At 60.1% G+C, this 12,676-nt stretch overlaps 2 protein-coding genes across 2 annotated transcripts in view; one reads left to right on the top strand and one right to left on the bottom strand.

Moving 5' to 3' along the window:
* Nucleotides 1–7,030, bottom strand: part of ABR (ABR activator of RhoGEF and GTPase) — a 37,820-nt gene extending 30,790 nt beyond the window's left edge. The window contains exon 1 of the mRNA XM_064729320.1: nt 6,774–7,030. Within this exon, the coding sequence (XP_064585390.1) occupies nt 6,774–6,996 (223 nt within the window). The 5' untranslated portion in view covers nt 6,997–7,030. The remainder of the gene's footprint in view (nt 1–6,773) is intronic.
* A 3,760-nt stretch (nt 7,031–10,790) lies between these two features.
* On the top strand, nt 10,791–11,526 carry BHLHA9 (basic helix-loop-helix family member a9). The gene has a single exon (XM_064728959.1). The coding sequence runs from the start codon at nt 10,813–10,815 to the stop codon at nt 11,524–11,526; it is 714 nt and encodes a 237-aa protein (XP_064585029.1). The 5' UTR covers nt 10,791–10,812.
* The last annotated feature ends 1,150 nt before the right edge of the window (nt 11,527–12,676 follow it).

The following is a 12,676-nucleotide window of genomic DNA, read 5'->3' as shown; positions in this document are numbered from 1 at the left end:
AAACCTCAAAACCTGCAAAGCAGCTGAACCTCCCTCCTTGCCCTGTGGCTTGGGGGGAGCACCCACCCCAGCCTGGCACCCACCAGGCCTGGGGGACAGAGTTTAGTCCTGGTGAGGAGATGCTGCCAACCCTGTTCTCAGCCCCCAGCCCTGGGTGACAGAGCCCATCCTGGGCTCTGGGTGAGGAGATGCTGCCATCCCTGTTCTCAGCCCCCGCCACCGCCCCCAGCTCCAGCTGGGAGCATCCCTGCGGCAAGAGCCGGGAGAAGCAGAGCTCCAGCATCCCTCCCCAGCAGCAGCCAGCCCTGCACAGCCTGCCTGGTGTCTGGCTGTCTGCCTGGCATCTGCCCAGCCCCTGCCCGCCTGCCCACGCCGCGCTATTCCTGGGCTCTTGTGCAAGAGCCCTCCAGTCACAGCCACGGGAGCTGCAGGAGCCCCAGGGCTGGCCCAGAGCTGGGCACCAGGGCTGCTGCTGGGCACCAGGGCTGCTGCTGGGCACCCAGAGAGCAGCTCCAGAGCCACCTGGAGCCACACACACAGACACACAGACACTCTCTGTGGTTTTGTCCTTGCCCGAGCAGTCAAAATTAAACACTGAGACTCCGCCTGGCCTGCCCCGGCCTGAGGAGGAACTCCCAGCCTCTTCAGAACCAAACAAACACCTTCTAACAATGGAGAAATATAATAAAATAAAAATTTACAAACGCCTCCAGCACTGGGGGTGTTTTCCCACAGGAAGAGCGGAATGGGAGAGTGAGGTTGGGGAGCTAAAGTGGCTAAAGAAGGACTGGAAGAGCAGCCAGAGTGCTTTGGTCTGGGAGAGGGAGAACCTCTGTGTGCTGGCGCCATGGCAGGAGCACAGGCAGGCTCCAGGAGATGCCAGAGCACAGCCTGGCTCCCCCAGTGCTGCTCTGCTGGGCTCCCAGCAGGTCCAGGCTCACCCTGCAGCTCTCCCCTTGCCAGAGGCTGCAGAGAGGAATAAATGGAAATGTTTCCAGCCTCCCTGCCAAGGAGCACAGCAGGCCCTCAGTCCAGCACTGAGCTTCTCTTCCTGCATCACTTCCCAGTGGAATTGAAACCCTGAGGTCTGCGCTCACCGGGGCACAGCTGAGAGGTGCCTGGGAAGCAGGGAGGTCACTTGGAGCATCCTGCCCTCAGGGCAGTGCCAGGCAGGGTGCCAGGGCCAAGCAAGCATGGGGAGGAGGGCAGAAACACAGCCCCAGCCTCCCAAAATACCAGATGGACAAGGAATGAAAGGTGGTGGCTGGTCAGAAAAAACCTTTTAGTTCAGGTGAAGGCCTGGGCTGGCTATTGCACTGAGAGGGAGGCAGCTGTGGCTGTGTCTGCCAAAATCCCCAGCTGCTCCTCTGCCCCCAGCCCTGGTGCTGAGCTGGCTGGGCCAGGTTTGCTCCCCAGCACAGGAGCTGTGGAGGAAGAGGAGGAGGAGGTGTTGGTTCACAGCCACGGAACAAAAATCACCCATGGAACAAAAGCTGTCCATGGCAGAGAGCCCCATCCCAGCACAAAGGTCTCTCTATCTGCCAGATCTCCAAACAATCCCTGAACTTTACAGCTGGGATTTATCTGGGGGCAGATCTGCAGGAGAATCCTCTGGGATTCTGCTTGGGCTGGCCAGGGAGTCAGGTACAGCCAAGGGAGCCAAGAGGGGCTGCTGCTCCTGATCCACACACAGCAGTTATCCTGCTCCTGATCCACACACAGCAGTTATCCTGATCCACAGCAGTTATCCTGCTCCTGATTCACACAGAGCAGCTATCCTGCTCAGCAAACTCTGACCAAGCCATTTGGTGTGGGACAGCCAAGCCTGCTCCAAGGTGTCCCTTGGGGATGGGCTGAGTTCTCTGTGTTCCCTCGGGCTGGCTCCCACCACTGCTCCAGGTGACCTCAGTGGGAGGAAAATCCAGCAATGCCACCAACCAAGGGGGCTCAGGTGCCACTTGCTGGGCTGGATGGACACTCAGTGAGCTGCCCTGGCCAGCCCACGCTCCTTTCTCTAACCCAAGAGAACATGAATTCCCTGGCAGCACAGAGCAGAGCTTCTCCCTGTGATCAGTGCCACAGCAGAAGACAAGAGCAGAGCATCCTCTGGGATCCCAACTGTGGGCAGGAGGGGAGGAGGAACCCGGGGAACAAAGAGCCTCCACGCACAGAAGTGTCTTCCCAGGGAAACAGAAAGAAAACAAACCCCAACCAGATTTCAATGGCCTTACAATGCAAATGTATGCAGGCCCCGCAGGGCACTTCTGGCTCTATCCAGCCACCTAATGAGGATTTCTTGCCTGCCCTGCTGCTGCCATTGCTTCTTCCTGGGGCTGCTGATCACCCACAGCCAGCCCCTGTGAGCCTGGCGCCATCTCTGTGCTGCCCATGGTGGGCACAGCCCGTGGCACTGCTGGCACTGAAGGGCAAACCCCATCCCAAGCATCATCACCCAGCCCTGAGTGCTGCCAAGCTGGGGGAGCTCAGGGCTCTGCCCCAAATTCTGGGGGCCAAAACCCATTCAGTGGGGCTGTGCCCAGCTGGCAGAACACAGGGATGCACAGGGGTGCTGCATCCAGACCCAGCTCCTCCAGGAGGGATGTTGGCATCTCTGTGATAATGAGAGAACCACTGCAATGCTAGGGGAGTACCAATGAGACAGACAGGGAACCCCAGCCCTCTGTGCACCCTTCCTGCTCCTCTGCAGGGCCTGGCACCTGGAAGGGCAGCTCCCCCAGCCAGGAGATGCAGCTGCTGCCATGGTGGTGCCCATGGGCAGAGCTGATCACAGATCTCCCCTTTGCAGCTCCTTTACAAACCCCTCACTATTTGCCCAAGCAGCACTTGCTGCTCTCACTTAAAGCTTTAAACTTCAACTCTTCTACTCAAAGGCTTTTCAGCCTCATAAACTTTACATTTATTTATGATCTTCTTTAACAGTGACAGTGTGTTCCAGAGTTAACCCTGCAGTCCCCATCTCAGGCAGCACCACTCTCAGCCTGCCAGCACTCAGGGGCTGCTGTCACAATGCCACCAGGGGGGCTGTGGGCAGAAATCACCTCCCCAAATGCTGCCGGGCCCCAGAGCAGATGGAGACAGTTCAAAGGTCCCCAGCAGGCACAGACACGCACACACAGACACACACACACAGACACTCTGTGGTTTTGTCCTTGCCTGAGCAGCTAAAATTAAACACTGAGACTCTGCCTGCCCTGCCCTGGCCAGAGGAAGAACTCTCAGCCTCTTCAGAGCCAAACAAACACTTTCTAACAATGGGGAAATATAACAAAGTAAAAATTTACAAACTAAATACGAGGACACAGAGGTGGGCTCTTGAGGAGACACAGCTGCCCCCACTGCACCTCCCTGATTTGGTGCCAAGATCCCATCCAGGTGCTAAAGGAGGGGAGGTGGATGCACAGACCATGCAACATTTCACCTTCCTTGGGCTGTGGAATCAACATTCCTTCCCTCCTGCACACCATCACCTGCCCCAGGCAGAATGAGATGCACCAGGACAAACCCTGGACTTTGCTCACTATTTTCCATTCTGCTTCTGCAGAATATTCCAAGAAAGGGATGAGGAACAAGCAGGGTCTAAGTGCAGCTTGGGACAGCAGGACAGAGCTGCCCCATCACCTCCACAGCTGCAGGGAGTTTTTCTGGGACAGACAGAGGTGCCACTTTTGCAGCAGCAGCAGAAGGGAGTGACAAGAACAAGCCCTGACTTTACTCAAATAATGTCAGGAGCCCCCAGCATGACACCCATGCCAATCCAGCCCCCATCTGGGCATTCCAATGCCACAGGAACTCCAGATGCCCCTTTCCCCCTTTCTGTGCTCACCACCCTCCAAGGCAGGACCTGCTGCTGCTGGCAGCTCCCTTGCCCTTCCCAAGGTCCCAGTGAAGGCAGTGCAGCAGAGTGGGGAGAAGAGCCCACGTGACTCCAGAATCTTTCCTTGAGAGAAACTGTAATTCCAGCTAAACAGAGGGCTGGGGATTCACTTACAGCACATCTCACAGCCTCAGCATCCTGCTGTAACCAGATCCACCAGCTCACGCCATCACGGACTATTCCAGCTATGCCAACGCTCCCCACCCTACAGCTCATATCTGTGGGGTGTAGAGCATTGCACAGGGCAGCTCAGGGGCTCCTAAACCCCACAGCCTTCCAGAGGAGCTTCAGCTCCATGGCAAAGCCAGCCTCTTTCTCTGCTTCCCAAGGACAAAGTGAGGAAACCCAGCACCAAGTCACTCCCACCTCTGCACTACCTGGCTGTGGGCACAAAGCATCTCCACTGAGCATCACCTCATCCTCCTCTGGGCCACCAGCACCTCCTCCTGCTCAGCCCACCCTCTCCAGGCTGCCACCACCCCACAGACCTCCATCCCTCCGTGGCAAACAGGAGATGGGAGCAGCAGCCAGCCCGAGCCCGCACTGCACACTCAGCTGTGTGCTCAGCCACAGGGACAGGTGACGGCCAAGACAGGGGGAATTTCAGCCCTTTCCACGCCTCATTCTGAGCCATCTGCTCGCTGAGGCTCAGATTTTGCTGGTCCCAGGAGAGCTGGCACAGGCGCTATCTCAGATGCCAGGATGGTGTATCTGGCTGTCGCACGCGCCGCTCTGGTGCGATAGCCCCAGACGGGCATCTTGCAGATTTCCTCCCTTTAAATCAGATTAATCACAAGCTACTTAAAGGAAAGCACTGCGTTTCCCTGGTAATTCCCATAAAGATGATATTCAACACTCCTTCACTGGCTGTCCAGAGGGTGCTTCCCAAGGCTGATACAGCTGGGGACTGACCGCGTTCAGCCACAGCCACAGCAGCACTGAGCTCCAAAATTCACATTAAAATACTGAGGGACCCAGGCAGAGCAGCACTAACCGGGTTACACACCACCAGAGTGCTGGCAGGAAAAGCAAACAGCACCACAATCATGAATTTTCAATTGCATCTGAAACATAGAGAAGTGAGAAGAAAACAACAGGAGCACTGGGTTAACCAACTGTCCATGAAAGGGGGATCCAGGCAATGACTGCACACCTCTACTGCACTCTCAAACTCTGCTCTTAAATGTCAGCCCAGGCAGAGCACACGGGGCCCCTTAGAACGCCCAACAAAGAAAATGCTGATGCCTGGGAAAGGCCCAGGACAGGCTCAGGACAGGCTGGGGAGGGCTGAGCTCAGCCCTGTCACGGGGCAGGGGGATGCTTCCTCCTCTGATGAGTGCTGGAGCTGCTGACCCTGAGGAAGATCCATTTACGGGAGGAGGAAGAGGAGGAGGAGGAAAAGGCGTCATTCAACCACAGCTGATGCAACTTAGGACTTCAAACTCTTGCCAAAAGACTGCAAAGGGCTGGACCCCTCCAAGCGGTGAAGCCAGGACCCTCAGGGGCTTGTGCTGTGCTTCAGGGAAGCCTCTTTAACCTGAGAGCAGCCTTGCACCATCCTGGCTTTGGAAACATCCAGGAGCATAACCCAGACATAACAAAACACAGGTCTGAGTGTAAATCAGAGATTTGTGCTTGGTCGCTCTGATGCACTCGAGCCACTTCAGCCACAGAGCAGCTCCCCAAGAACCACAGCCCGTGCCTGCTGCTGGGAGAGGGGCTTGGAGCAGCCCTTTGGAGGCAGCATTCCCAAGGTCCTTGTTCCTGGGCACAGGCTCCCACGGCTGACTGGAGAGCAGGACAAACACTCACACACGCACAGCACGGTGACAACACCGAGAGCAGCCACATACTTTGGACATTTCACCTCCAGGCAGCTCAGGAAGGTGAAGTGGAAACTTCCTCCAGCACTGCAGACTAATGCAATAAATATAAATGAACTAAATATTAAGCATAATTTGACATCAGAGGACTTGCTCTCCAGGCAATCTCAAACCAGCACGATACGGCCTCGGGGGGAAACCACCACCCCACACAATCGAGCGAGAACAAAATTAACTCAAGTCAGCTGTGGAATTAGCAGCATTAAAAGTGACATTCCCTAGCTGCCAGGACTGTGTTTGAACCGGGTTTAATGCTGATGCAATAACAACTTCCAGGCCGCGGGAAGTAGGACAGTGTGACGGCTGACAGTGCCTCCAGTGCCACCACACAGCCAGGCACTTGTGAAACAGCATTGTCCTCAATCCACCTGGAAAAACGCCCCGGGACATGTCACCACCCCGGCAAGGCTCTGCTTTGGAGCCTCCAGGATTTTCCCGCGGGAGGTCACAGGGTGTCACCTGAGCAGAGGTGTTCCCTGAGCCAGGAAATGACTCCTGAGCAATGTGCCAGCCCCAGAGGTGGCTCGTGGGACACTGGGCCACCATCGGGAGCTGCAGGGGACGGGCCAGAGCCACCCTCCCTCCTGGCACACCCAAGGACGGGGCCTTGGCATGGGATGTCCCTGGGAGCGGGACAGGGAGGAGCAGGGGCTTGGGGTGACCTTAGTGGCTGGTCAGGGACCGCACAAGGGCTGGCATTATCTGTTCCATGGGGATGGCAGAAGGAGCTCGGGCATCCTCTACTACGTTTCGGCATGGGGTGCTCCTGGGACACGCTGGGGCTCCCGTGCCGAGTCACAGCACGGGCCGCACCAGCCGGGTGGCACGGATGGCACAGGGGCTTGGGATTGCCTTTAGCCTGGCACGCTCGGCACGGGAGGAGCGCAGGAGCGGGGATGCCCTCGGCCGTGCACATTCGCCCTTGAGCGTGCGGCGGGGCCGGCTGGGGACACGCTGGGGACACGCTGGGCTGGGGACGGCTCCCCCTCACCCACCTGCCGAGGAAGCGTCCTCCGCGTCCGAGCTGCCGGCGCTGCCGCCCTCCGGGGAGCTGCCCGCGGGCCGGGGGGCGGCGGGGGGCGGAGGGGCCCGGGCCAGCGCCGCCTCCAGGTAGCCCACCTTGAAGCGCTCCTCGGCCAGCGCCCGCTGCAGGCGGCGCAGGTGGCGGCGGCAGCGCTCCAGCTCCCGCTCCATGGCCCGCACCGAGCCCAGCTCCATGCGGGGCGCCGGCTCCCCCGGGAACTGCGCCTGCCAGTGCCGAGCGAAGTCCGCCCGGGCCGCCTCGCCCGCCGCCATCCCCCGCCCCGAGCCGGGCTTCCCCCCACCCACCCCCGGCACCGCCGCCTTCCGCCCCCCGGAGCCGCCGCCGCCGCCGCGGGGCCTGACGTCGGTGCCCGCCCCCGGCCCGCCCCGCCTCGGCTCGGCTCGGCACGGCCCCGCCGGGGCGGGGGCAGCGCTGCCACCGCCCCCCGGCTCGGCCCCGGCTGCGGGAGCGGGCGGGGAGGGGATGGCGATGGGGTGGGGACACCATGGGGACACCAGCGGGGCGCGGGTGCTGCGCTCCTGCAGCTCGCACACTCCCAGTGCGCTCTCCGGGTCTCCCCGAGGAGCTGCGGGTGAGGGAATGCCCGGTGCCGGCAGCTCAGGGCAGTAACGAGGCGATAATTAATGCCAGAACCCATCCCACGTGCTCCAGGAGATCCCCGAGCTAGGAAAGACCGAGCCTTAAATGTTCCTGTGGCACGGAGTGGCTCCTGTGCCTTCCGCAGCTGCCTTCCACGTGTCCTGGCCTTCACTGCAGAGCTCTGTGTGTCCCATCCTCATCCTCTGGCCAGGGAAACTGTGCCAGGCCTGCTGGTGTCAGGATGGATGAGCCATTCCTGGAACATGGAGCAGCAGGCACAGGCTCCTGTGGTGGGCAATGAAGGCCTCCAACTCCCTGAAAGGAGTGTGAAACCTGGTGGGGGTTTATCTCTGCTCCCAAGGAACCGGGGACAGGACAAGAGGAAATGGCCTCAAGGCTTAAATTGGATGTTGGGAAAAGTGGATGGTCAGACTTTGGAACAGGCTGCTCAGGAAAGTGATGGAAATGTTCAAAAAACATGGATGTGGCATTTAGGGGTTTAATGGTAACAAGGCAGTGCTGGGTTAACATTTGGGTTTGATTAAAGGGCTTTTCCACCTGGAATGGCTTTGGGATTCTGTGAATCCTTTTGCCACATGTGTTTAAGCACGTGCCCATGGCTCACTCCTGCCCCACAGGATGTGGCTCTCTGCCCTGTGCCAGGGCTGTTCCCTGGTGCTGGCGCAGGGATCTCACCCACAGGCGCCTCCAGGCCCTGCAGTGTGGCTGCCTGGCTGTGGATGAGTCACCAGCCCGTGTCCCGTGTGCCACCTGGCCGTGCCCCAGCAGGAACAAAGCACCCTATTTATCTGCCCGCGGGCAGTGTCGCAAGAGCCGCCTCCTCCTTCCCCTGTCACCAGGAATGGGCACCTCCCTGCCTGCCCCGCCTCTCATCCCTCCCGTGCTTTGCTCTGGCACATCCATTCCTGCTGGTGCAGCCTTCCCAAGGAGGATGGAGGGTGCTGGGACAGTGCCGGGAGCTGGGCAGCCCCCCAGCCCATCAGGGTGTGACCTCCAGTGCTCCCAGGTGACTCCAGCAGCTCCCACCTGGAAGCATCAGCAGTTTGGGGGTGCTGGGTGGATGTAGCAGCCAGCCCAGGGCTCCTTGCAGGAGCTCAGCAGCAATGTTAGGGATGCACACCCCAAACACACCTTTTGAGCTGTGACAACGGGCAGGTGCCCAGCACTCAGCAGTGCTCCATCCAGAGTGACACAGGCTGGGAGCTGGGGAGTCCCCGAGGGCCAAACCCCTTCTTGGAGGCTGGGGAGGGCCATGAATGGCCTGATCTACGTGTGGCGACAGATAATTACTGCTCTTTCATCATCTGTCAGGCAGATGGGCCCGGCAGAGCCGCACAACACATTTCTGCTCCCCATCTCAGCCCATAAATCTCTGCAGCACACGGTGATAAATCAGCAGGGGCCGGAGGAGCAGGGCTGGGGGGCGTTCCTGCTGACCTCCCAGCCTGGAATGGGCACCTGGGTCGGAAGCGCCCAGGACGAGGTGGGGATGGCCCAGGGATGTGCTAATTACAGGTGGCATCAGACTTCCTGTGATTTATGGTCTGGCCTTGCCTCCTTCTGAGAGCTGGGGCTGCATCCCTGCAGCCAGGGCTGCCCAGAGAGCCATAAAGCCTGGCAGTGCTTCCCAAGGAGCTCCCAGGGGCTGTGGGTGGGATGGGGACAGCTTTGGGACTGGTTTTGTGCCAGCTCAGCCAGCTCTGTGTCTGCTCTGGACTGCAACTCCTGACCTCAAACAAACCAGCAACACCAGCAAAAACACCCCCATGGCAGGGATCTGTCCTGCTCAGCTGGGTTTTAGACAGGCACATCTCTAGATGGCTCTGACATCCATGTCCTGCTGGCACTCAAGCTTTCCAAACACCCCCTGGCTCCTGAGCTGAGCTCTCTGGGTAAATCAGTGCTTGGGGAGCCTCCAAGCCTGGCAGAGAGGGATGCTGGGGAGAACAAGGGGCCACAGTGAGCACAGGTGAGTGCTCAAAGATATTTGCAAGCTTCACCTGCCTTTGAAGTCCTGCTGCCTCATCCTCCCCTGTCCCCGAGGCCCTGGCTCCTGATTTATTGGGTTCCTGAAGCAGAGGCACCTAAATCAGCTCCAGCTTCAAAGAGCCAGGAGAGGAGAAGGGCAATAGACAAATAACCCCCCACTAATGGTGGCTATTGATCAAACATGAGCTGGGATGATCAGATAGGAAGAGATGGATCAAGGAGGGAGGGGCACGTTCTCCCAGGGCTCTGCTTTTGCACCAGACACCCCAACAATTTGTCAGAAACACTCCCGGGCCATTTTTCAAACATTACCCCTGGCACAGGAAGGCATTTAACAACTGCTGGCTAATGGGATGATGTGCAAACACACGTGGCTGTCCCCCACTGCTCAGGGGTTGGGGACCCGGCCCTGCCCATGGCCTCCGGACCTGCTGCACCTGGCCAGCCCCTCATCCCACCAGCTAGGGATGAGGAAACAAGGAGCTGCTTTCAGCAGCGCCATCCCCAAGTTAAGCACCGGGCAGGCCCGGGAGCGCCAGACAGCTCTGCCCCCAGGCTGCGGGAAGGGACAGGGAGGCTCCGGAGGAGGCAGCACTTCAGCTCTTTTATCACCTGCCCCGATGATCCCCCTGCCACATTCCTGCTTCCTGCTCCGCGGGGCAGAGGCGTGCCAGGCCCTGCACATTCCTGCGGGGGTCTGCTCCTGCTCAGGACCCACCTCAGAGCTCCTGCTCCTGCTCAGGACCCACCTCAGACCTTCTCTAATCCTGCTCAGGACCCACCTCAGACCTCCTGCTCCGGGCCCACCTCCCCCTGTCCCCAGGGATGCTCCCAGCTCACCAGCACTGTGATCTCTACCCAAGCACAAGACTTGCTCCTTTCCTGTGTCTTCTGTACCAAGCACAAGACTTGCTGCTTTCCTCAGCAATGGCACCATTTCGTGCTTCAGTTCCCCTCAGCTGAGAAATACCAGAGGCGCTCAGACCCGTGAGCAGGGGGAAGGCAGAGCCAGGCTGGTGATGCCCCTCAGGGCTCTCTCTGCCTCACAGCACCATGAGAACCCTGGCATGGCCTGTGCCAGGGTGAGCCATCTCTGGCCAGCAGAGGAGAGGGCAGAGCAGCACGGGGGAGCTCCTGCAGTGCCCAAATTATCAGCAGACACTAAAGCAGCGTGTGTTTAGTGGAGGTGCTTTCCCAGAGACCCGTGAGCATCCCACCACCCCAACGCTGGTGCCTCATCTCTCCCTGTGCCTCACCTGCGGCAGGTGAGGAGGGTCGGGGCAGACACGTGACGAGCCCGCTGAAGGCTTTAGAGGCGGATTCCTGTCCCTGCAGGTGTCACCCACACCCTCGGGAGGCAGCAGCACAGCAGCGCCTCTCCCGCTGCCCTGGCCGCTGCCATGGCCGGAGCAGCCGCGGGGAAAGGGGGGCCCGAGAGCTCCGAGGAGGAGCTGGACGGGAGGGACGCACCCCAGGCGTGCTACAGGCCGGGTTTGTGGGTGTCCCAAGGCAGGGGAGCAGACGCCAGCCCGGGGGACACGGACGGGATGAAAGTGAGGAAGAGGAGCCGGCCGGTGCGCTCCAAGGCCAGGAGGATGGCTGCCAACGTCAGGGAGCGTAAGAGGATCCTGGACTACAACCAAGCCTTCAACGCCCTGCGGCTGGCCCTCAAGCACGACCTCGGCGGCAAAAGGCTCTCCAAAATCGCGACCCTCCGGCGGGCCATCAACCGGATCGCGGCTCTGTCGCTGTCCCTGCGCGGCGCCGGCTGCTGCTGGCCCTGCGCCCACCCCGAGTGCCGCGCCCGGGCCGGGGTCCCCGCGCAGGAGCCGGGGCCGAGGGGCAGCCGCCCCTGGGAGCCCGTTCCTGCCGGGACACGCTGCCCTCCGTCCCCTCTCAGCACGACGTTCACCCCTCAGCGGCAGCTCCATCACTACGAGAGCCCCAAGGAGAATCGCGCCTGTGGCTCCGGCGGGATCCCGCAGCCCGGCCAGCAGCGATTCACGGGCTCAGAGATTCAGGGCAGCCTGCAAGAGCCCCAGGCCGGGAATGTCCCCTGGCAGCCGGGCTACTGCCAGGGCTGGGGACAGCAGCGGCGCCTCCCCTCGCACTGACCCGCAGGGCCGTGCCCGGATTGGTAACGGAGCCTTGGGACACTTGGGGGGAGCGGGAGGGACTGCAGGGTGAGGGAGGGAATATGATGCATATCCAGCAGGTGAGCTGCTGGATGTGCAGCCCAGCTGGAGGGCTCAGAGAGCGCCCACACGCTGTACAGGACCCTGCTGTGTGTCTCCCCTCTGCGGGAAGGTGGGAATTCCTCTGGAAGTGCCGGCTTTGTGTTCCTTACAGCGAGGTCTCACTGCTGCTGATCGCCGCTGTTATTTATTCCCTGTGGCTTGCTCTGCGAGAAAACACGAGTTGCAAACCCGGCAGCAGGGCAGCGGCTGTTAATGTGTGTGGGATGGACAGATGGGCCGTGGGATGACGCTAAAGCCCCGGCTGGCGGTGGCTCTGCTGCCGCCGGTGAAGGAGGGGAGCAGGAGCAGGCAGAGGTTACTGCCCTCCCGCCACTTTTGACGCTAAGCTCATTGGTACAGACGTTTGTGCCTGGCAGATTTGCGAGGCCGGGAGGGGAGACAGATGTCGGCTTTCATAAACCCACCCATCCAACTGGGGTTTCCTTCTGATGCCAGGGAAGTGGCTCTGTTGGGACGGGCCAACAGCAGGGTGGAGGGGAGAAGGGGGAATTTTACTGAAAAGGTCCCTTTTGTCCCATTCCTCTGGCTTGGAGAGCTTGGAGCAGCTGCGAGGGCTCCCTCCTGCCCGAGGCTCAGCAAACTGGAGTTGCTGCAGGAATCAGGCAGGGATTTACAGCCACACACACCACAGCTGGCAGCGTTTTGGGCAGGACATTTTGCACCGTGGGATTCCCACAGTGCTGAGCCCTGCAGAGCTCCCTCAGCCCCTCTGCTCCCACCATTCCAGGGGCAGCCTGAGCTCTCTCCCTGCCCGGGGACCTGTGCTGGAACAACCACCCCAACCTCCTGCTGCTGAGTACCTGGATCTCCTCCTCCTTCCCTAATCCCTGGTGGGACAGGGGAGCTGGTCCGGGAGCAGAGGAAAACTGGTGGCAGCCAGGAGAGAGAGCTCTTTGCTCAGCAAAGGAGCCTCTTTGAAGTGCTGATGGTGTGAGGCATCCTGGTTCTGACAGGTGCTCCCCTGGCCAGAAGAAGGCCTGCAGCCACATCCCTGAAGGAATCCTGC

The sequence above is a fragment of the Zonotrichia leucophrys genome, chromosome 19 (genome assembly GCF_028769735.1).
Source record: "Zonotrichia leucophrys gambelii isolate GWCS_2022_RI chromosome 19, RI_Zleu_2.0, whole genome shotgun sequence".
Taxonomy (NCBI): domain Eukaryota; kingdom Metazoa; phylum Chordata; class Aves; order Passeriformes; family Passerellidae; genus Zonotrichia; species Zonotrichia leucophrys.
The sequence above is the reverse complement of the archived record's forward strand: the minus strand, read 5'-3'. Positions and strand labels throughout refer to the sequence as shown.